Source organism: Tachypleus tridentatus, chromosome 4 (assembly GCF_004210375.1).
Source record: "Tachypleus tridentatus isolate NWPU-2018 chromosome 4, ASM421037v1, whole genome shotgun sequence".
Classification (NCBI taxonomy): domain Eukaryota; kingdom Metazoa; phylum Arthropoda; class Merostomata; order Xiphosura; family Limulidae; genus Tachypleus; species Tachypleus tridentatus.
In genome coordinates this window covers 40309728-40333523 of record NC_134828.1, presented here as the reverse complement: position 1 = coordinate 40333523, position 23796 = coordinate 40309728, and the positions used below count along the sequence as shown (strand labels likewise).

At 33.2% G+C, this 23796-nt stretch overlaps 1 protein-coding gene across 4 annotated transcripts in view; it reads right to left on the bottom strand.

The window, feature by feature from the left end:
• Positions 1-1615: 1615 nt before the first annotated feature.
• The window catches only part of LOC143248909 (zinc finger MYM-type protein 1-like), a 37983-nt gene continuing 15802 nt past the window's right edge, over positions 1616-23796 (bottom strand). For all 4 annotated transcript variants that reach the window (XM_076497887.1, XM_076497888.1, XM_076497889.1 and 1 more), the window contains 3 exons: positions 17228-17376; positions 11322-11394; positions 1616-6600 (listed from right to left, as the gene is read on the bottom strand). In XM_076497887.1, coding sequence (XP_076354002.1) covers positions 4442-6600; positions 11322-11394; positions 17228-17376 — 2381 coding nt within the window. In that variant the 3' untranslated portion in view covers positions 1616-4441. The remainder of the gene's footprint in view (positions 6601-11321; positions 11395-17227; positions 17377-23796) is intronic.

Here is a 23796-nt window from a genome sequence, read left to right as displayed (position 1 = left end):
TTCCTTCTGGCTTTGACGTCTTACCTGGTAAGCATGTGCATGGGCCTGCTGGAAAGCAATGCAGTTCAGGAGTGTGGGATATCTACAAAAAGTACCCCAGGCCCATTTTTGAGCCTTTCCTGCCATGTGACAGGCAGGATTGCACCACGCACAAGGTTATCGTGGACAACCTGTTGAGGTTTCAAAAATACTTTGAGCAGCTGCCTGTATAATACAGTCAGTCACTACTGCCATACAATTGTCTATTGATGACCTACAGATGATGGCAGGATCAAATTCTGTGAGCAGTGAAAGAGGGCCAGTTAGCTTGATCCAGCTTCCAACAGGATATGCAGGTCAAGTGGCATTGACCACAGCCAGTATCTATCAAAATTATAGGAAAATGATCACTGCCTCGTGGGTTATTGTCAACCCTCCATGAAAAGTGGGTGAATAGTGAATGGGAGAAAATTGAGAAATTAATAACAGTAAAGAGCTGACTAGGTGCATGAAAATAAGTACAAGAACTGCTATTACAAAGAGAAAAGTTGTGATGGGAGAGCATATGTTCTATGGAACAACTCCTCCCATCAATATTAATACCTCCTCAGAAGGGATTATGTCCATTAAAGTCCCCCAGGATTAACATGGGAGATGGCAACTGTTCAAAGAGAGCATCAAGGTCTGACTGATCATAGGTCTAGAAAGACTAGAGAAGGCAACTAGTCATCACCATCCACTGCCAACTCTTGGGCTACTCTTTTACGAATGAAGAGTGAGCTTGACTGTCACATTATAAAGCCCACATGGCTGAAACTGCGTGTTTGCATTATTCACTAAAGTAGCTACAAGGTAAATAGTGACAAACATTCCCAGTCATTGGTTTGCTTTTGTATAATGTTTTTAGTAAATAACTACATTTCTACAATTTTAAACCAAAAATATTTTAGAATCAATATTCTTTCATTTCCAGATATCTGTTTAGTGTAATTCATGAAGAGAAAAAAATTTATATTTTTGTTTCTGCACAACTGCAGAACTTTGTCAGTAAACAAATCAATCCACTTTAAGATTTATTTAAAATTGTTCAGCACATCACAAAGAATAACATCTTTTTGTTAAGAACTTATCACCCCTTAAGAATGCATTACCCACTTCTTTATTTTCAAGTTCCTCTTAGGTTTTTGTGCAGATTAGTTGAAACTCAGCTGAGTGCCACATACTATTGTGAAAATATTTGCATGTTTTTAATTATATTTGTCTGAAAGCTACAGAACAGTTTTCTAGGAGAAGACATCAGATAATTTGAGATAAGTTGGATAAGGCTTAAAAGGATAAAAAAGAAAACTTTATTACACGATCAACACAGTAATATATGTACAATGCTTGGAGAATGTTTTGTCATAACCAGGTATAAGTAGTTTACCTCGACGCAGAAATATGTGTATGATATGTAACAAAGGAGTCATATAACTGGAAATTGCTTAAGGCTTGATAAAGGCATCTTGTTGATGTTTGGTTATTTTATTTAAATTACATTGTTTTTACTTTACTTTTTATATTATGGTTTTATTGAGTTGCAACGTTTATAAACACCTTTTTATATTAATTAAATAAAATAAAAATAATCAAATCAGGTAAATTAAGATTCCTGTTTAATGAGTATATTAGATAACTACAAGACATTCTGATGACTCAAATCTTTATTAAAAATTATTTTCATGTTTATCCCATTCAACAAGCATACAAAACTAACTCTGCTAGCTTGTTGCATAAAATTTTTCAATGACAATTGTCACATTTTAAATAACTATCTCATAAAATGTGAAAACCATTATAGAATGTATAAGAAAAGCTAGAAAGTAAACCTTTCTAGTAACACCTTATCTGAAGAGAATTCTGAGAAAAGAATGGAAAGATAGCTTGAAATGAGCTTTATATGGACAAAGAAAGAATTCATGAGGTGCTGGAAAAATACATTTACTTCTTAAGAAGTAACTAATTAGAAGAAGGCTCAAAGAAGAGAAACAAAAGGTTTTAAACAGAACTCCAAGAGATTAGTGAAGAGCTTGTTATAAAAAATGTATTTTCAATAGATTTATTTATTTTTTATGTAGTTTTCCTTATTTACACTTTAGGTGTAAGCTTTCTGTTTCAATATTAGCCTTGATTCTTTCACCTAAACTTACATGATATTGCTACATTGCTCTATGCAAGTAAATATCTCTCCACCAACAGGAGTGCAATACACCTCGTAACATAGCTGACATCCTCTATACTAATTGCTCAATCATTGCATTGATTAGGCAAAAAAACAGATGCAACCTGAAGTGGAAATGACAAATGGGAAGTGTGAGTAGACGTATTTATGGGAAATACATTTTCAATGTTGGTTGAGAGACTGGTGCTAAATTTTTCTAGATGAACCCCTTTGGGAACCATACAAAGGGAACCCATAGAAAGTGACACTTGATACCAAGGAACGTTATAGAGACACCTATGAAATGCCACAACTCATCTGTACCATGGTACACACTTCATGTATAAAGATGGGACATGTTAGGATGAGCAAAAAATATAAGTGCAATCCAGAACCTACACAGGCTCTTGGAAATTCTGTATGTGTAGTGTGCCCCAGGTGAATCAGACAATACATAAGGGTCAAATCCAGTCCAAATGAAAGCAGCATCTGGAACTCTTTGTCCAGTCTACACTAGCAAGAAAGTCCATTCCATCTTTATCTTAAGTCAAATGACACAAAACAGAAAAATAACATTTACTCCACAACCTGAGTTTGGGCTTATGTGGGCTGGTCTTGCACTATGCACTAATCCAACATCAGATCATCTAGTAACCCAAAATCTGGACAACAGTAGGACTGAGAAAAAAAAACCAGCTGGAGGGGGTGAACTGTATTAAATCCAAATGAACACCATTGCCCTATTTTCTGATGAATGTAAATAGTCACATTAAGGAAAAATCCTCCATGGTTCACTGCCCCAGTGAATGGCAGGGACTCTTGGGCTCCATTGAAAGAAAAAGGGAGAGTGGAGAAGCACATCACTGTAAGAAATGCAACAGGTGAATATAAAAACCGAATTTTAAAAGAAAACTAGATTTTAAACAAGGTATGAGGGATGAGCAGGAATCTCCTACCATTTTTACTTATGAATGCCCATAAATGGTTGTGGTCTTGATTGGGCCTTGTTGAAGAGAATGAGCACTGTGAGGATATCCCAAGTATTCTTGTGAAACACCTCACCTTTTATGTGAGCACTATTAGTAAGGGCAATGGAGAAAAGATCACAGGTAGAAGAGAAATTACAAGGAATGAAGAGACAGAAACCACAAAAAGAAATACAAGCTAAATAACAATGGATCATACATAAATAAGAGAAAGTGATTGGAACAAGAGTGGAATAAAGATGGAGAAATAGATGGTAGAGATACAGGGAGAAAATACACTGTCACTGTTACATGCTACAGACATTTTATGAGAAAAATGAGATTAGGATAGTGAGAGATGTAGGTGCAATGGAAAATAAAACATGAAAAATCAATGGCATACACATCAGGACATCCATGACCAAAGTTGAAAAAAGAGGAAACATGTTTAAAGAAATGATGTTACAAGAAACAAGAAACTAAAGGTTCAAATGGAAGAAAGATAAAAGTAAGGTGAACAACATTCAGGTTCAAACTGGGAAGGGCAGAAGGATGTGGAGGAAACCTCTTCAGTACTGAGTAAACGGGAAAGTATTATAGAGGGCCATCCAGTAACCAACAATAGTCAATACCAGTAACCCTGATAAAAAAAAGCCTCTTGAAGAAATCAAAGATTGGGAACAAAATAACAAGAGTGAGAATGAATAAAATCAGTGGGACACTGCAAAAGATATGTCATTTAAGCTGATAGATAAGGAGGGAGGTTGAGCAAACTAATATTAAAGAAGGCACACATAAAGAAAGTCTGGAACATCTTACAAGGAACCAGAAAAATTCTATTCATAAAGTTGAAATGATGGCACAGCCGAATGGAAGAGGGAGAAACAAAACAAAGCTGAAAAAAAATAAGAGAATGGGAGAATTGAAGAAGATACACCAGAGGAAAATATAATAAGTACTTGAAAAATTCCACATTTTATATTTTCAGCTTTCCTGAATGACATTTAATAAACAAGCCTAGTAATCATTTGATTAATTTTTAGGTGTTTACGTCATAAAACAGATCTTATTATAATATTTTAATTTTATAATATTTTCTATAATCAATATCGACTTGGATCATAGCAAAACACCCATTCAGATAATATAGAATGGATAATATATAATACTTAATGAAAAGTATATCACAGTGGTGGGTATTCAAGCAGGCTATTCATTAATATGTTATTAATGTAATATACCTCTAAAATTTAAAATAAAAAGAATAAAAGACATACAGAGAACAGGTTTTCCCACCCTATTTATAGATGAAATCCAGCCAGTGATCTTGTTTCACAAATTCTTCTATAATTGCATCATAAAAATGTTCCTGACTTTTAAGCTTGTGAAGTAACTTTTTTTCAATTGACATAATGGCCAGTCCTGACATATATGATTGCAATGTAGCATTTCTCACATATGTCTTTATTCTTTCAACTGCTGAAAATGTTTTTTCAACAGATACAGTACTAGATGGGAGAGTAAGGACTAAATCACAGAGCTTGTACACTTCAGCCAAGGCATCACTTAAGTCATTCATATGAATGTATACACGTAGCTCTGCAACACTTTTCTTTGCAAAACCTTTTTGTGATGAATACATTACAGTCAGTTCATTATGCAGCCGTACAGCATCAAAGAAGTGTCCATACATTTCATTTAGGGAAGTTAATGCTTCTTCTGGAAAAACATTTCTATACTGATCAAATTTATTGAAATTTAATAGCTCCAGGAACTTGAAATTTTCCAGTGATGAAAATCGACATTGTAATTGCATAACTATTGTATCTAACACCTTAATGTATAATATTTTATACCCCTCTTTTGGGTTGCTGCTGTGGTTTTGTCTATGTATCTCAGCAGAAAATTCAGTGGATTCCTCTAGTTTTGAATAGAATTTCTCAAAGTCTCCTTTTTTGTTCTGTACTATCTCAGTAGTCTTCCTCACTTCACTTATGCAATATCTAATGTCTAAAATCTTTGACTGCAGTATATTAAACAACACATCAGTATGTGAAAATACATCATAAAAAACATTAAGTAAAAACTGGAACTTAGGGTCTTTAAAGCTGTGCTGAAAGCCTCTGGCTGAAATTACTGTATTCTGATCCCAGTCTAATGGGTTTTCAATGATCTGGTCAAATAGTTCAGTAAGTGAATGTAGGTAGTCCTTAGCCATGTTAACAAGATGTGCCGAATAGTTCCACAGAATTGGTGCAGCCCCTGGAACTCGTCTCTGTACAATGTCATCCAGAGCCTTCTTCTGATTAGATGAAGTAGAAAAGAAAGACACAAGTCCATTTAATGTTGAAAAGAAAATTTTACACTCTTTGATAATCATGCAAGCTTGAGATAGGACAAGATTCAAGGTGTGTGCACAGCAATGAACAAAAATTGCACAAGGACATCTAGCCTTAACTTTGGTCTGCAAAACATTCAATTTATCAGTCATTACTGCTGCACCATTATAACTTTGTGCTACTAACTTATCTGCACAGTCCATTTCTCCAACACAAGCAAAAATGTGTTCTGAAATCAATGCTACCGAACTATTTGCATTAATATCCGTGAAGCCAGTAAACCGCTCCTCTACTACACCATCTGTAGTCACATATCGCCACACAGTTGAGAGCTGGGAAGCACTGGATACTTCAGAGGTTTCATCAAGAATCACTGCAATAAATTTGGCTTCATGAATTTCTTTCTTTATTTCAGCTAATATTACATTCTTGACTGCCTCAATTAGATCATTTAGAATTCTGTTTGACATCCTAGAGAATACATTACAACTTTCCATGTGGCTTGCTAATCTGTCATCATATTTGCCAACCAAACGTGTAAGTTCGGCATAATTCCCATGATTAACTGAACTTTGGCCTTCTGAGGGCCCATGAAATACCAGTTCTTGATTACCTAAGTAGATTACTATGTCAATTAGTCTGTGTAGCACATCCCTATTTTTTCTGACTCTTTCATTGTGCTGTACAATAGCAGCATGTCTTTGCTCATCAATCTGTAGTTCTACGTGAGTGCTACAAAAAGTTTTCAAATCAAGCCAGCACCTTATGTGTTTCTGTGAGCGCCCATGCTTCAGCAAACCTGTATGCAAATTATTCAAATCACTATAACCTTTGGAGTTCCATACATGTTTCTCACTTGCAAACAAGATGCAAGGCCAACAAAATAACTTATTTTTCTTTGGACAACCTGTTAGCCACTTTGATTTCACATAAGAACTCACTTGAAAATGGCGGACAAAATTTTTACCTATTTTACTTAGGCCTGGCAGTGCAGGAGTTGGCCGTCCATGTCTAACAATTTTGTTTTTCTCTCGGAAGTCTCTTTGAGCAAAAGGTAGCCTTAGCAGCTCTTCAATAATGCACTCTGGCTGCTCACAGATGGCAGAAGTGTATACCCCTGAAAATGAGAAAGATAAATAATTGATAAACAAATCACGAAATTAAATGTGTAAAGCATGTGATGTTGAACTTCTACACAAGTACTAGCCATTTAAATGCAGTATGATGTCCATAGCTTTATTAACAGGTGGCTGCTGGAAGAGTAAGCTTAGGCATGCATAATTTGCATAGAATGACATGATTGAGATTAAACCTTCAGAGCTCTCACAACATGAGATCAAAAAGCTGTTGCAGCTTAAAGATACACACAATAAACAAATGGTAAAATAATAACAGTAATAAATATAAAAAAAACAACATTTCATTGTATAACATTACTGCCACATTTTAGTTTTCTGATTGGTCATGGTGTTGTTTTTTTAATTTTAGCATAAAGCCACATGAGGGCTATCTGCAAGAGCCACCCCAAATTTAGTACCACAAGACAAGAGGCAAGGCAGCTAGTCAACACCACACACTGCCAGCTCTTCAGCTACTCTTTTAACAAAAGATTGTAAAGGCAAGCATGTTTGGTATGAAGGGGATTCAAATTTGCAACCATCAGATTGTAAGTTGAATGCCATAACCACCTGGCCATGCTGGGTCCTGATTGGTCATACAGTGCACAACTTGCCTGTCTTGACTATACACTACTGATATATTATGTGTATTTAAAAAAAAAAGCAAAAATTCGGGCTACATAATATCTCCTTGGTGTTTAATATGTAATCAAACAGATGCTACCTAAATCAAACTGCATTAGGTATCATTACTAAAGAAACCTTGAAGAGACTGCTTGAGACACTCTTCAGGCATACAACAATGCTAAATTTAACAGTATTAAAATCACCTTATTTACATTGGTTAAAAGTGTTAAAAACTGATAAAAAATAATGAATGAAAATGTAAAAAGTAATTACTGCTTCCCTGTGTTTCCTTGTGTTTGATATTTTTGGAATAAAAGGCAGCACCAAACAAGCAGAAATGCACTCCAACAAATGTTCTGTGATAGTATTTCATAACAGGAAGAAGAGCCTCTGTTTTGGCTTATACTAAATTACTCTAGCACACATCAAGTACACAAGTTAAATCCTATCACATCTGAAGATCAAATAAAATACAAAAAAATGTCCCTCAATTTTAGACAGGGTGCAGAAAGTTTAAGAAAGACTTTAAAAGCACAATAAAATATTCATTATTTTATGTCATAAATCAAAACTTATCACCTTGTGACACTGTGCAACAAGTTGTTATTCTACAACCAGATAATATATGCATTCTTCATGTGATGAGCACCTTCTGATTTCATATCCAGAATTCCATAATTTATTCTTAAAAAGATATAATTTTCTTACAAATATAGCACTGTATGTTTAGTACTGAAAGGTGATGATTGCAGAAAGTATGAAATTACAATAGTTAATGCCATAAGAAACATTACCAATGAATGAAGTGTGTGATGTATAGTGACATTTATTGTCAGAAATTATGGGTGAGAACAAAGAAAAATAGACAATAAGAATTTTTAAAAATAAATAAATATAAGGAGAGCTTAAAGTATATAACTAACATAGGACAAAATAGAAGCAATGAGAGGACTGCGTACATCACTGGAGAGGGTTGTGTTGTTGTTTTTTTACTTTGATCGCCATAATAAACAATTAAATGTAATATTTTTTTAAATATTGTTATCTTATGAAAATACAGTCCCTCTTGGGTATGACCAACCTATCTTCTATGATAAAAAAGTCATATCCATTAGGAAGTTGTTAATCACAAAATGACCAAGTTCAAGCTGTACCAGTCACTATTGCTAACCCTCGATCATAATGAGTTTATTTAATGTATAGGTAATCATATGACATAGCAAATTAGTATAATAATAGTCACTATGGATAACAGTTCACTAAAAACAACTTGAAATTGTTTTGTTTGTGTTTAATGTAAAATAATTTATTCATTGGTAATACTTATTTTATAAAATATATTTCTCACATTTTTATTTCATACATGTAAAATATGACAACACCAAATTTATTTCATTAAAATATCATCCACCTTTGTTTGTCTTGCACATTTAACAGTGTCACTTTGAATTTTCACGTATCTGGCAGATTTGATAGTGATAAGTGTATTGTTGTTTGTATTCATCTCATAGTTCCAAATTTCTTCTAAGTATCTGACTGCTGTTGCTATGGACATTGCTGAAGATCTACCATGTTCTGGCTAACATCAGCAGCTTCTCCAGATAACATAACAGATGAAATGTTGTATCATTTCTGGAAACATTCCAACCACCTATTTGAGGAAGTGACGCCATCTAGCCCTTCAGTTCAACTGACAACATTGGAGCTTTTTCTTGAATCAACTTTCCAAAAACAAAAAAGTTTGTAGCTCTAGCATCACAGAACCAATAAAACACTAGCTCATTAAATTCATGATTTGCAGTTTTATGCACTTTGGTGACTTTCATGTTAGAAATTGAACCACTTTCCCATAACTTCATAATTTTAACATTATCAACAACAATTTTTTAAATTTATAGTTTTCCATCCTGCACTTCAGCAGAAATATAAACAAATTTGGCACTCTTTTCATGCATTTTAATGGCTTTAACCTCTTCTTGTAAAGTGAGGTGTATTTTTTTACATTTTCTTGAAGCATCATGAGATGGTACCAATCTCTATATAAAAATGTAAGGGATTTATTCGTTGACCTACCTCATATTTATATAGCAAGTTGTAGATAAACTACATACCAGGAGAACTATTTAGCCATGTTATTCATCATCTGGCATCTCCATAAAACATTCATTCTGACTGCTAATTGACTAGTGAAGGTTTTCTCAGTTTGCATCATCTCATTTTTCATGAACAATTGCACACTACTTATCAAAACACTCAAGAGTCTACTGGTGTAATCAACACTAATTGCTGTTAAGATTGTTTTTCTCTCATGACATTGAATAACCAAGGTAGAGATATTCATATTTTAAAGAATATTACATAGAACATGAAAATTTCCCAGCATTCATATTCATTATGTGGTGTGGCATCTAATCACTCACCTGTTGCAGGCATCAACAAACAACAGTTGAATCACTGATTCAAATTATAGTACATACATGTACACATAGAAATCAAATAAATGAACATAACAAACACTATGTATATACATTTTTACTGAAATGAAGAAAAGTCACTATAGAGAGATCATTACCTGACCTGCAGCCCAAAAATTGTGTTTGCATTATGTTGCATCTGTCAAAAAGTCATTAGTCAGAGATCAGATCAATATAAAATTGTACCATGCACAGGAAAAATAGTCATATCTAAAAGGATGTAATGTATAAAGTAATTTAGAAAAATATTTTTTGAACAAAATATAATGAAAGTTGTTCACTTTAGTGAAATTTAAAACTTGTTGAGTAAATATTTCTCAATTATAAATCAATTTCAGGGGTTGTGGATAAAACAAAATGTACATATCTTTTGTACTGCCCTTCTATAACTTTTTAAATACTGGCTTTAAGATGTCAAATGTTTGCACAATTGTTATTAATATAACAAAGTGCTGTTGTTGTTTCCTAGTGGAAGGCAACACAATGGGCATTTTGCACTCTTTCCACTAAAGGCAAATATCAAATTTTAACAATGTAAATTTATAAACTTACTGTTGATCCTTTGGTGGACCTATGACAAAATACCAGTACAAACACATAAAAATTCAGCTAAATTTGAAAGGGGGTAGTGTGCATCAGATATTCATTTAATTGATATGAAGCAATTCAATAAATATTTTAATTTAGAGTAGCCTTGACAACTAATATCATATGTATTTCTTTCTAACTTTTTAATACATTTAAGTTTTAATATTTTTACAGGAGGTTGACATTTAACTCTTTCACTGTGACTGCAACATGTACTTCCCAGTGCTCCCATCCCCTCATACTATGACTAGAATGTTTCCCACCATTCCTTGAAATTGTTGTTTGTAACACAAGAGTAAAATTAGGTGGAAAGTATTTATTGCCATCACACCTAATGTTGATATTTGGTTTCCCTCATAGTTTTCAACCCAGCCCTTCAGTAACCAACAACATGCCTAAGCAAAAAGAATGACAATTATGTGCCAACTTTGCCCACATCACTACAGTGGCAAGTAGTAACCCTAATTACTATATAAATATGTTTGATATACTTGACTCAGATGGCTTAGAAGATAGTGAAAGTTAATCAAGTGGCATTCAAATGCATGATGATGAACAGGCAATGAGACTCCATCTGGTGGCAATAGTAGAGATAATGAACCTCAAGCCAGCAAAGGAAAGCTTAAACAGCATCAGCAATGGGAAACATTTGACCCACTCACAGTGTGAAGGGGTAGGAATACTAGAAAGCACATGTCCCAATTGCAGTAAATGGATTAACTGAAATATATCTAGAGAGTAAATTTTGGTTGACTTTACATACTGTAAGCATCATGAATAAAAGAAACAACCCTACACTTATCAAGTAGTAGTTCTACTCATAAGAAGCTGTTCAACATTAACTCCTGTGCAATTTACTTTCATTGTTTCCACACTTCTGCTCCTAGTAAATAAATAGGATAGCAAAAATAAATTATCTCTTAAAGCATTCTCTAATAAACATTTACATTACATCTCATAGTATACTTGTTTCACATTTTTTCTTATACATGTTTTCACGGTCTCTTTAGAGAAACAAACTTTTTGCTCACTTTTTTTGACCATAGAAACAGTGACACAAGGTAAGTTATCAGCTGATCCTTCTTCAGATAGCATTGTAGCATCCTAATAAAACAGAAGAAAAATCAAACGTTTTTTAGCATTAGAAATACTATACTCATAGTACAAATACATGTAGTAAGACAACCCAGGTTTTGTAAATATTAAACTTTAACAATCTTTCATTCTAATTATATTTGATTATCATATTCTGAACAGACAGAATATATAAAAACTGAATTTTAGGAATTGTATATGAATTCTCTGCCAGTTTTCACTTGACTAATATTACTACAATTAGTTACTCATTAGTTATTAAATTAGTGTTATACACATTAAGAACAAAATTCTAGGGTTTTTAAAGGATTTTCTCAATCCAAAAATCAATATATAAAAACCTGATCTCAGTGTCACAACCTGCTGAAAATTCAGGTCTTCATGAAACCTATTAAATTTACTTTTATAATTATTATAAGGAAGTGTTACAATTAGTTAATTATCTTACACTGGTAAAAAAAAAACAAGAGATGATGGGCACAGATAGCTTCTATGAAAAAGAAACTGAGAAATAAACAATTTTCACTGTCAATGGTTAATACAAATATCATGCAATAAAATTAAGATGTTTTGAACAATAAAAATCTAAACCCACACATTTTTCTGAAAACAATGTAAACAAAAAGTACCAAAATATTCCCCCAATCCTCATTCCACCTACTGAAAGTTAATCTTGTCATAAATTGTCTTGTATATACATGTAGGTAAATTAGAACTTTTTGATGTGAATAGATGCAAAGTTCACATGGTAAACTTAATAAATCTCCTATCACATCTTTATTAACTGATTAACCCCTAAGCTTGTTTCATTAAATTATGACCTTAATCTATTAGTCAAATGTCCCTCTTTTATATAAAATCTTTTCTCATTACTCTCCCATACAAAAATTTTGAAGAAGTTATTAAATAATGTTTGGTAACTGCAGGCTGTAAAACTGGTCAACAAAGTTCATAAGATCCTTTTAGACAACTTCCCATTATATCAATCTTAAATTCTTTTGCAGTGACTGTAAAGAAACTCCTCTAATTACTTCCATTAGATAGGAAGTACTGCTACATCATATTTACCAAAAACAAATATATATATATATATATAGATGATTTGATCTGTCATTAAAATTACATGCTTAGAGCCACATAGTGGTTTATCCAATAAATTTAAAAATGCATCTAGAACATTTAAAGCAAATTACAACATCAGATATTCCAATATTGATATTTTATCTTTGAACTTGAAAATTATCTACATTCAGGTTTAAAGAAAAATTTAAATTAATACCTAAGTAAGCTCTATAAAATGTGATTGCATATAGAAAATTAATTTTTCACATTTAACATATGTTTGCCAATATTTGGTTATACTTGTCACAAAAGTTGTTCAAAAGTGTGCTAACTGTTTAGTATTATTGACATTACCAAAATAATCAGATATGAAGTCATAAACAATGTTGTTTGAAAAGCCACTTTCATATAAATGTATCTTGATGCATGTTACACTCATCTTACCGTTATCATTAAGTAATAATGTATTCAAAATAACATTATTGTATGATTATGTTAACTATTAATCACAACACTTCAAACAATGATTAATATATGTTTGGTGTCAAAGATGAAAAAAGTGTTGTCAACACAACTCAAATATTACAATAAAAAACTTTGACTTACTAATATACAATAATTATGCAGCTTTTAGTCAGAAATTTATCAAAAAATATGTTTACTGACTTGTACTTTAATCTTGACACATATTCTAGATTTGCTTTACAAATCTGAATAAGACATTGATTCATGCATTTAAAAATTCACTTGTTGGTATAAGTATCTGAATAAAGAATTTGAAGGCATTAAAACATTTTTAAATAGAAATGGCCTTCCAAATAACATTATTGGTAATATATTACATGATAATTTGAATAAAGTCAAAAACCCTAAACAGTTAAAAGGAAACTTTGTGAATACTGCTATATAGTGACAACGATATACTGATTATGAAAAATCAATTACGTAAGTAGTATTTTCAAATTTTATCCAGACTCTGATTTTGAGTTACATTTAAAACTAAAAAAATGTATACATATAAAATACACAACATTTTTTTAAGTTAAAGGATAAAACCAATGACAACATCTAATGTAGTATACAAAAATTTAAATGTATTAAGTGCAATCCAGATATTGAATAAATTATTGAATGTCTCCAAAAACACCCATAAAAGAATATGAAGACAGGTGGTTAAGGCACTCAACTCGTAATTCAAAGGTCGCAGGTTCGAATCCCTTGTCACACAAAACATGCCTACCCTTTCAGCTGTGGGGGCATTATGATATGATGGTCAATCCCACTATTTGTTGGTAAAAGATTAACCCAAGAATTGGCAGTGGGTGGTGATGACTAGCTGCCTTCCTTCTAGTCTTACACTCGTAAATTAGGGATGGCTAGTGCAGATAGCCTTCCTGTAGCTTTGTGCAAAACTTCTTCTTGTCAAAAGTTTACTTAGGCCTATTAAATTACTTTAAAATATCATTTGACAAGTTTCACTTTGCTTCTCTATATCTATGTGAAGGAATAAATTATTCTTTTTATCTCCTTTTCTACAGTTAGTCTTAATCTAACATTAAATATCAGGCTTATTTTAATTGTTAGGCCTATCACTCCTACTCGAATTTCTTGCTGAACTTTTCCTTAGCCGTGACTTTACTCTTGTCTGCTACCATCTTTGTCTGTCTGCTGTTTCTCACTAATCTCCTACAATTAGTATGTTTATTACTAAATTATCTGCTTACCATATTCTCAACATCAATGAGTTACAAATGCAATTTCTAATCATTGCCTGCTTTAAACTTTTTTATAATAAACAAAAACAAACAACTGAACAATTGTACAATATTCATTCACAAAATAAACAATGGCATTTACACTAAACAATCTTTTTATATCATGACAATAAGGCAAAATATAAAAGTTAAATTCTACCTTCTCAATTTTCTAAGATATCAATAAATTTGTAAAACCCACCAGAAAGCTTTTTGAAATTAATCAGCAGAATATGTGATGAACACAAATGTAATATTTTAATGCATGTGTAAATATAGTAAGATGTGCAAGCTGGAGATATACAGAACTTTCAGTTAATATGCTAAGTGCAATCCAGTGCTGAAGATGCATAAAAGGCCCATTAAAAATGATATCTCAGATGTAGGAGGTCACTCTACAGAAATATAGCAGGATGGAAAAAGTAGAGGGTGGTTATAAATAAAGTGCATTAAAACTTGGTTAATATTGCAAGGGGGAAAGTACCTCAAAACTTTGTACTGGGGCGTTTGTTTTTCCTTATTTATATAAAGGACAGATAAGAAAGACTGGTCAATAAATTACTTAAATTAGCTGATCATATTCTGGTCATGGGTGTTGCAAAATGCGAGGAGAATACTACTGCTTTACAAAAGCGTTTGAAATATTTGGTGAGTTGAGCAAATAAATGGTAAATGGCATTTGATTATAATAAATGCAAATAATGCACATGGGCTGTCATAATTGAAATCACAAGTATAGTTTTGATGGGAATAACCTTAACAATGCTATGAAAAAAATCTTGGTGTTTAGCACTTTAAGTTCCAAGAAGTATGTTGTTATCAGTGATAGGGAAAACAAAGATACTGAATAATAATGAGATTGTTATGTCATTGTACAAGTTACTAGTTAAGCCACATTGTGCATCCTTTTCTAAGGAAGGGCATCAAATTTTTTAAAAAGGTTCAGAGAAAGTAGCAACTAGGATGATACCTGGAATGGAAAGATTGTCATACAAAGAGAGGTTAACATTTCTGAAATTTTCTCTTGAAAGAAAAAGTGTTAGAGAGGATCTGGTTGAAGTTTTAAGATTAATATTGTTGTTCTATCTTCAGTTTCTTTGTTTTTGTACCTAATGGTGGGAATGGTAGAATAAAGGAATACAAATATAAACTTTGGTGGGGTAGGAGATATATTCAGCAAAACAATTTTCTTTTTCTAACAGGATGATTGGTCGTTGGAATGGGATACTAGTATCTTGTACAATGACGTTACAACCTCATTATTATTCAGTATGTTTGTCTTCCCTATCACTAACAATATGCATAACCAGCCAGCTCATTCAAAGACTCTTTTAATTTCAAGTCTAATCTAAATCAACTTAATCATAAAGCCTTAATGGCCAGTTTCGATGGTATATCCCTCTTTACAGAAGTTCCAACCACTGAAGCCTGCAAGATAGCCTTAGAACTCTATATATCTTAGACCCTAACCCATCAACAGACATTCCCAGCAACCCTCATAGAATTCACCACGATGAAGACAAACTTCATGTTCAACAACCACAACTATATACAAACAAATGGCCTAAGCATGGGCAACTCAGTATCACCAGTTCTAGCCAATATTTTTATGACACAAGTTGAAACACAAGCAATTAACACAGCATTACATCCACCACTATATAGGTACAGATATGTAAATGACACGTTGCGGGATTCAGATTTTCAGAACACATACTTAATTTTTCAATCACATTAACTCTATACATCCCAACATTAACTTCACATGTGAACAGGAAGAAAGCAATCAAATATCATTTCTTAACCTCAAAATGACAAGAACCGACACACAATTCTAAACATAAATCCACTGAAAAATCAGCCATACTGGACTAAACATTCTTTGGGACTCAGCACATGAAACAAAACAAAAACTCAACATACTAAGAAACCAAATAAACACAGCCATAAAACTATGCTCACCAGATAAAATTAACAACGAATTAGATAAAACAATACTTGATCAATATCAATAAGTTTCCTCCACAAACCATAGAAAACATCACACGTACACACCTAGACAAAATGCAAAATCAACCAACAAAAGTAAATATATCTCACAAATCAAAAAATCATGAAACCATATACTGCTGCATACCATATATTCCTGACATCAGCAGAAAACTAACCAACATTTGGCAAAAACTAGTAATAGAATAGATATTCCAGTTAATACCATATTTATTTGAAAACCAGGCACAAAACTAAGGTCTATACTATGTAAAAACTACACTGACAAACACCACACCAACATTATTTATAAAATACAATGTGATAACTGCCACGACTTCTATATTGGAGAAACAAGTAGAAAAATGGAAACCAGATTCAAAGAACATAATAAGTCACCTTCACACGTTTTTTGAACACTGCAAGTCAAATAAACACAACATAACCATAGAAAACACTCACATACTAAATAAAGAAACAAACGCAAAATTAAAAAAGCCTTACTTATACAACAACTTAAACCCAAAATAAACCAATATAAACGAACACCTTTATACCTATATTTAAAAAAAAAAATTCAAACATCTAAGCACGCCTTCTATATTCCTACACCCAGTTACACAACCCTTTTCAAACATGTGGTCAGCTATCAGTCAGTTACCTCTTTCTTTCTTTGTGAACCTGACGATGACTGAAGAAGGTTGAAACGTTGTTCACTCTTCTACATAAAAATTTTCTTGACCCAAACAAGCCATTTTTACCTATATATTTTTGTCAAATTGTTTTCAATATTAAAATATACACTAGCTGAAGTTTCTATTCTTTACGCAGTATTTTTTTTGCTGTTGACAATATTTATATCTTCAACACGTACTCTAATTCCAGTTTGAAGAAAGCTACAGGTGGTAATAAGTATTATCTGTTATTTTTTGTGAATCCTTAATCTTAACAAGCATTTAACACAATTTGCCATACATTTTGTCTTCTTTTAAGATCTGATACTTCCTACAAGAAATTAACTTAAAATAAAAATTTACTTGTTTATCCATGTCATTGCACGAGGAAATGTTAATGCAATGTTCATTTTTTTCATCTTTAATGTGACATTCTTCCCTTTCATTCTCTCCCTTTTCAGAACATAGACCTTCTTTCAATGGAAGAGTATGTACTTGAGAACTTTTGGTCACTGGAAGAAAACAAAAGGCCCCAGGATTTGTACATATACACACTTATGTACAAACTACAAAACATTCACTTTGATAACCAATATTTTAAACATTAAGTGAACAAATACTTCCACTTAGGTACTGCACAAAAGGTAGACAGATTGGTTAAAAAGTACGTACAACATCAACCTTTTGTGACTCAGGAGGAAGGTGTTGTTTTGTTTTGTTTTTTTTGTTATTTTCTCACAAGGTTTTTAAGACCTTAAAATTTTGTAAGGGAAGAAATATGATAGTTGGATAGTTTGATCAGTTCAAACATACTTTACTAATAGTCAGTTTTTCATAATTCTGATGGTTTAGAGTAGAAAAAATGAATGATGCTGGCAGTGATAAATTTCATGGGAAATACAGGTACTTATTTCCACTTCACACTTGCTTCTGTAATCACTACAGAATAAACCAAAATCATAGATGCTAAAAAACAAAGATGAAACTAACCTCCACATGAAGTTCATTAGAAAGAAATATCATTTGAAAAAATACATTATGAAGATGACTAAAACTAGTTTTATTATTGCTTGTTTCAGAGTAAGGTGTTAGAAATTATGTTCTAACTTAAATGATTGTTTACTCATGAAAGAAGAAAAAAAAAGAGCAGCAACCACTTAGTTCAAAGTGAAATATGATATGTACAGAAAGTCTTGGAGAATTAATCTACAAAAATAGCTCAGTTAGAAAAGGCAACATTTTAGAATATCTACATCTTTTGTCTTCAGGTTCAACAATCTATAAAAAGAACTGTATAATAAATTTTGGCCCACCCTGTATATCAAGTGCTAAATATATATATATTTAAAATCACTAAATTGTTTGTATAATACAAACCTTTATATTTGATGGACACTATCACAGTAATACTTATAATCACCTGTAAAGTATGTTTTGTGAGGGCTTATTAAATCTCCATCATATCGGTCATAACGTTCGCTATTCATGCAGTCAACTGTTATTGTTTAGACACAACAGACTTATAGACCACTTGATGCGACCTTGTTGGCTGACAAGACTGGTACTTTAATTTTAATTGGCCTAGACTAGTGATGTTACACACAATAATTTGATATTTTCAAACTATACTGTTGTATTATATGGACATCCAATATACACTACTGGCCAAAATCTTAAGGCCAATGAACATAAAGAAAAAATATGCATTTTGTATTGTTAGACTCAATCACTTATTTGAGTAGAGACTCGAAAGATGAAAATAAGAAAATGGAAAATAAAAATAAAAAACCTTTTTAGCATTCAATAGGGAAAATGTGAACACTATGAAATTAGTGTAAATAGTGTTTAAGACCATACTGAAATGAAGTGTTAATCGGTAAACATGTAACGAAATTTAGTCATTTGTGTTCAAGCATTAGCGTTGTCAACATCTTCTACTGGCATCTCCTGTGTTACATTGGGTAAAAACATGGCAAAGGCTAAAAAGTTGACGGACTTTGAACATGGCAGAATTGTTGAGCTGCAAAAGCAAGGTCTCTCTCAACGTGCCATCACTGGTTAGATTGGGCATAGTAAAACTGCTGTTGCAAATTTCTAAAGAGGTCCTGAGGGATACGGAATGAGAATTTCAAGTGGTTGGCCCAAGAAACTTTTGTTGGCGTTGAGCAGAAGGATTCGATGGGTTGTCTGGCAAAACACCAGCCGATCATTGAACCAGATTAAGAACCATACGGATGCAAAATGCAGCTCAAAAACAATAAGACAGCATCTACGAGAGAAAGGCTTTAAAAACTATAAATGTCTTCAAAGGCCACGCCTCCTTCCACACCACAAAACAGCTCGGTTAAACTCTGCTGAGAAGCACCAAACATGGGATGTAGAAAAGTGGCCAAAGGTTTTGTTCTCTGATGAGAAAAAATTTAACCTGGATGGTCCAGATGTCTTCCGTTACTGGCATGATAAGGTTATCCCACCAGAAACATTTTCTACACGACACAGTGGAGGAGGTTCCATCATGATCTGGGATGCTTTCTCCTTCCATGGAACAATGGAGCTTCAGGTTATACAAAGGTGTCAAACAGCACCTGGCTACATTGGCATGTTGGAGAGAGCATCCTTATTGACTGAAGGCCCTCGCTTGTGTGGAAATAACTGGATATTTCAGCAGGACAATGCTGCAATCCACAATGCCTGCAGGACAAAGAATTTTTTCATGGCGAATAATGGTATTCTTTTGGACCATCCAGCATGTTTGCCTGAACTGAACCCAACTGAAAATGTTTGGGGTGGATGACAAAGGAAGTCTATAGAAATGGACATCAATTCTAAACAGTGCATGATCTTTGTGAAGCCATCTTCATCACTTGGAATAACATTCCAGCCAGCCTTCTGCAAATGCTTATATCGACCATGCCAAAGCAAATGTTTGAAGTTATTCACAATTACAGCCATGAAACTCACTACTGAGATCTCTTGTTGGGCATTTCTTATCCTGTTTAAGACTTCTTTTTGGTATGGTCTTAAACTTTTGACCAGCTAGTATTTAGGCTAATTTCATAGTGTTCACATTTCCCTTATTAAATGCTAAAAGTTTTTAATTTTTATTTTCCCTTTTCTTATTTTCATCTTTCGAAGCTCTATTCAAATAAGTGGTTGAGTCTAACAATGCAAAATGCATATTTTCTCTTTATGTTCATTGACCTTAGGATTTTAGCCAGCAGTGTATGTAACTGAAAAACTAAGTTACAATGTTAAAGGTCAAATTTTAAAATAATTTTTATTGATTAGCAAATTCCTATCTGCCAGAAAAGCTTTAAGAAATTTCATTGTGACCTAAATTGTATTTGATGGGCTACTTTGATTTTCTGCATCATATAAGGCTACAAGGGCTATCATACTGACCAAAGATCATCACATTTCAGTGCTGGGTTCACTTTCAACTGTAAACATGTCTCAGTTTAATCAGTGAAACTATTTTGTTGTCAACATTCAGACAGAAGCTTAGCAGACAAATCAGATTTTCTTCTTTAACTAACACCTTAGAAAAAAAAGACTAAAAAATTTTGGCAAAAGCTTTGTGCAAAGATGCATCATTACACATGCAACCTTTACCATTAACTACCAACATTTTACAGTTGTGATGTCAGAGAAACATGTTCAAGAAGTCTTGATACGAAATTATAAAATTCCTTCAACTCAAGCACTTTAGAAGGTGGACCTTCCTTCTTCAGTTTGCTTCTGAAGAAAAAATCTACCATTCAAAAGTGCTTGAGTTTTAAGGCTTTTATCAGTTTACAGTTAATATATTATACTATCACATCATCTTTGATTCAAAGGTAAACTCAAATGTTGAGTGTGAAGGCCTATGTTTGTGTACAAATTGGAAGCACCTACACAAAATGGAGGAAAAAAAGTTATTCCCAAATCAGTTCCTAGTGTGTTAAATACATTCACAGATTTAATAACTTACCTTACATTAAAATTGTCATTTGCCAAGGCCTAACATGGCGATATTCACTGTAACTGATTTCCAAGTTATTTGTAAACTTTATATTCAACTATTTGTTATCTCTATTTCAAGTAGGCATGTACTAAGGTAATTAGAGAACTAATTTTGGGCCTTTGTTATTTATACACCAGTTTAAACATAATAGTTTTTACTTGATATACAGCATTATCTGTTCATTAATTTTTAATGCTTATAAACTAGTAGGCTTATACATTGTTCTTCATAAACTTCTGTATTTTCAATCACAGATTATATTGTCCATTTATTTTATTAATTCAAACTTTGCTATTTTATTAAATTTTTTATTACAATGTATGTTATGCAAAACTTACACATTCATGAATTCAATGCTTTAAAAAAAGCTGAAGATGATGAAAAGATTTTTCCTAGTGCTAGTCATCTTGCTAGTAATGGTCTTTTTGCTTCTGGCATCCATCTTAAACTTTAAGTGAACACAGCTCTGTGTGCACAAGTTAAGGAGGCATACAGAAAGCTTCTTAAAACAGCTTCTTTTTCTTGCTATGCATGAACATACACGCTCTGTTACTCTTAAAAACTGAAGTTAAAGTGCAAAAACAAAATGGGGTACAACTGATTTCAAATTATTGATAATGCCAATAGAGTGAAAGAATTTATTAACATTATTGAAGTAACCAGTTGTGAGAAAGTAGCAGTGATTGCATGTTCAGAAATAGTTTTCAGTGCTTAGTGAATGAAGTCAGGCAAGAAAATTTGATTTTGAAAAAAAGAACTGATTTTCATTAGGACAGCCAAGCAAGGTATGCCAGTTTATATCTGTGATGCCTCATAAAGACATTAATATTGTTGGTCAGGCAGATACAATTAACCTACAGAAGAATATTGGTGATACATAGGTTTCAATTCCAGCATCTGATAATGCTGGAATTTATAATTAATTGCCAATAAAACTGAAAAATTATCACCTTTGACCTCCAGGTATTCACTGTATTTTCAATATAGATGAACTGGTACTAAAAAGACAATTTATTTAAATCATTGGGTTGTTCTGTGGATAAGTGTTTATCTGAAATACATTTTCAGGATGGAAAAATACTATCTTCAGACTATGTTACTTACCCCTACAAAAACAATTAGCTATGATCACACAATGAATAACTGGTAGAGGGACCAACATAAAAGAAATTAACAAGAGATGCTCATTTCTGAAACTACAGTTACAGCAAACAACAACTCATACAGAATATCTCCCACAAGGGAGAAAAACTAATGGGAGTAGCACTTGGTGAGTGGCTGCATTCATCTCTATTCTTCACTCAGTATTAGTGGTTGTTCAAAAGATTCTTCCATAAACAAAAATTCCCATTTTTTGCTAAAGTGTCACAAATATGGGCAAAATATGAAGGCTGTTCAATCATCCTGTATATTTAAGAGAGTCTGCAAACCACTGAAGTGTTGTTAGGGCAACATGTCAAGCCACTCCATATTGCAGTGGGCACTGGCAAAGCCAAGATAAATGATTTGAGTTATTGTTATTTTGGTTTGATATGGATTTAGGGAAATAAGCAAGTTTTGGGAGACTACCAGCAATCTGCTTAGATTCTAATATATGTAAAGGCAAACTTGAAAAGAAAGTGTAAAGTGCAATTATCTTTTTAAAAGGTAGCTTGATTAATGACATAAGGAAGTTTAAACCCAACAGGAGAGGAAAGAGCCAACTGATGTAGAAAATGAAAACAAATGTGTGTGGAGAGTTGCTTACATGCTCACTTGGAAGACCAACAAAATGGGAAGCAAGAGAATGAGTCAGGTGATGTATTGAATATGAAGAAAAATGAAACAGCATCTATGTATATGCATCCAGAGACAACTAAGTTAAGTGAAAAAGTTGATGGACCCATCCAGTACGAGTAGTAGAAGATAAGTCCCAGGAACAAGAGAGGTTTCATGGTAGGGACAAACAATGGCTGGGACCCTAAAAGGGTGAAGTCTATGATAAGCAATCCCAAAAGGCCAGAACAGGATAAAGAAGCTGATCTAGGTAAAAATATAAGTGAGAGACAAAAGAGAGGGCATTAAGAGAGAAAATATAGTTACTTTCCATGTGGTAGAAGTGTTAGGAAGAAAAAAAATCAGTACAGGGAGAGGAATATACAAGTGCAGTGAAAAAGGGAGTGATAAGCATCAACAGCACAGATATTTGAATTATGACAACTGCAGTTGAAAAGGATGAGAAAGCAAGTCTGGAAAACAAAAAAAGACAGGAGAAAGAGCAAGAAGTCAACAGCTCAAATGAGCACTGGGTGAACATGCAAAATTATAGCAAGGTCACAGTTAGATATAAGAGTCAAATGAAGAGTTTGGAGAGGACAAGGAAGGAAATATACTGTGGTACTGGGAAAGGCAAAATGCAATGGACAAGACCACCTGCATTTTGCCTTTCCCAGTACCACAGTATATTTCCTTCCTTGTCCTCTCCAAACTCTTCATTTGACTCTTATATCTAACTGTGACCTTGCTATAATTTTGCATGTTCACCCAGTGCTCATTTGAGCTGTTGACTTCTTGCTCTTTCTCCTGTCTTTTTTTGTTTTCCAGACTTGCTTTCTCATCCTTTTCAACTGCAGTTGTCATAATTCAAATATCTGTGCTGTTGATGCTTATCACTCCCTTTTTCACTGCACTTGTATATTCCTCTCCCTGTACTGATTTTTTTTCTTCCTAACACTTCTACCACATGGAAAGTAACTATATTTTCTCTCTTAATGCCCTCTCTTTTGTCTCTCACTTATATTTTTACCTAGATCAGCTTCTTTATCCTGTTCTGGCCTTTTGGGATTGCTTATCATAGACTTCACCCTTTTAGGGTCCCAGCCATTGTTTGTCCCTACCATGAAACCTCTCTTGTTCCTGGGACTTATCTTCTACTACTCGTACTGGATGG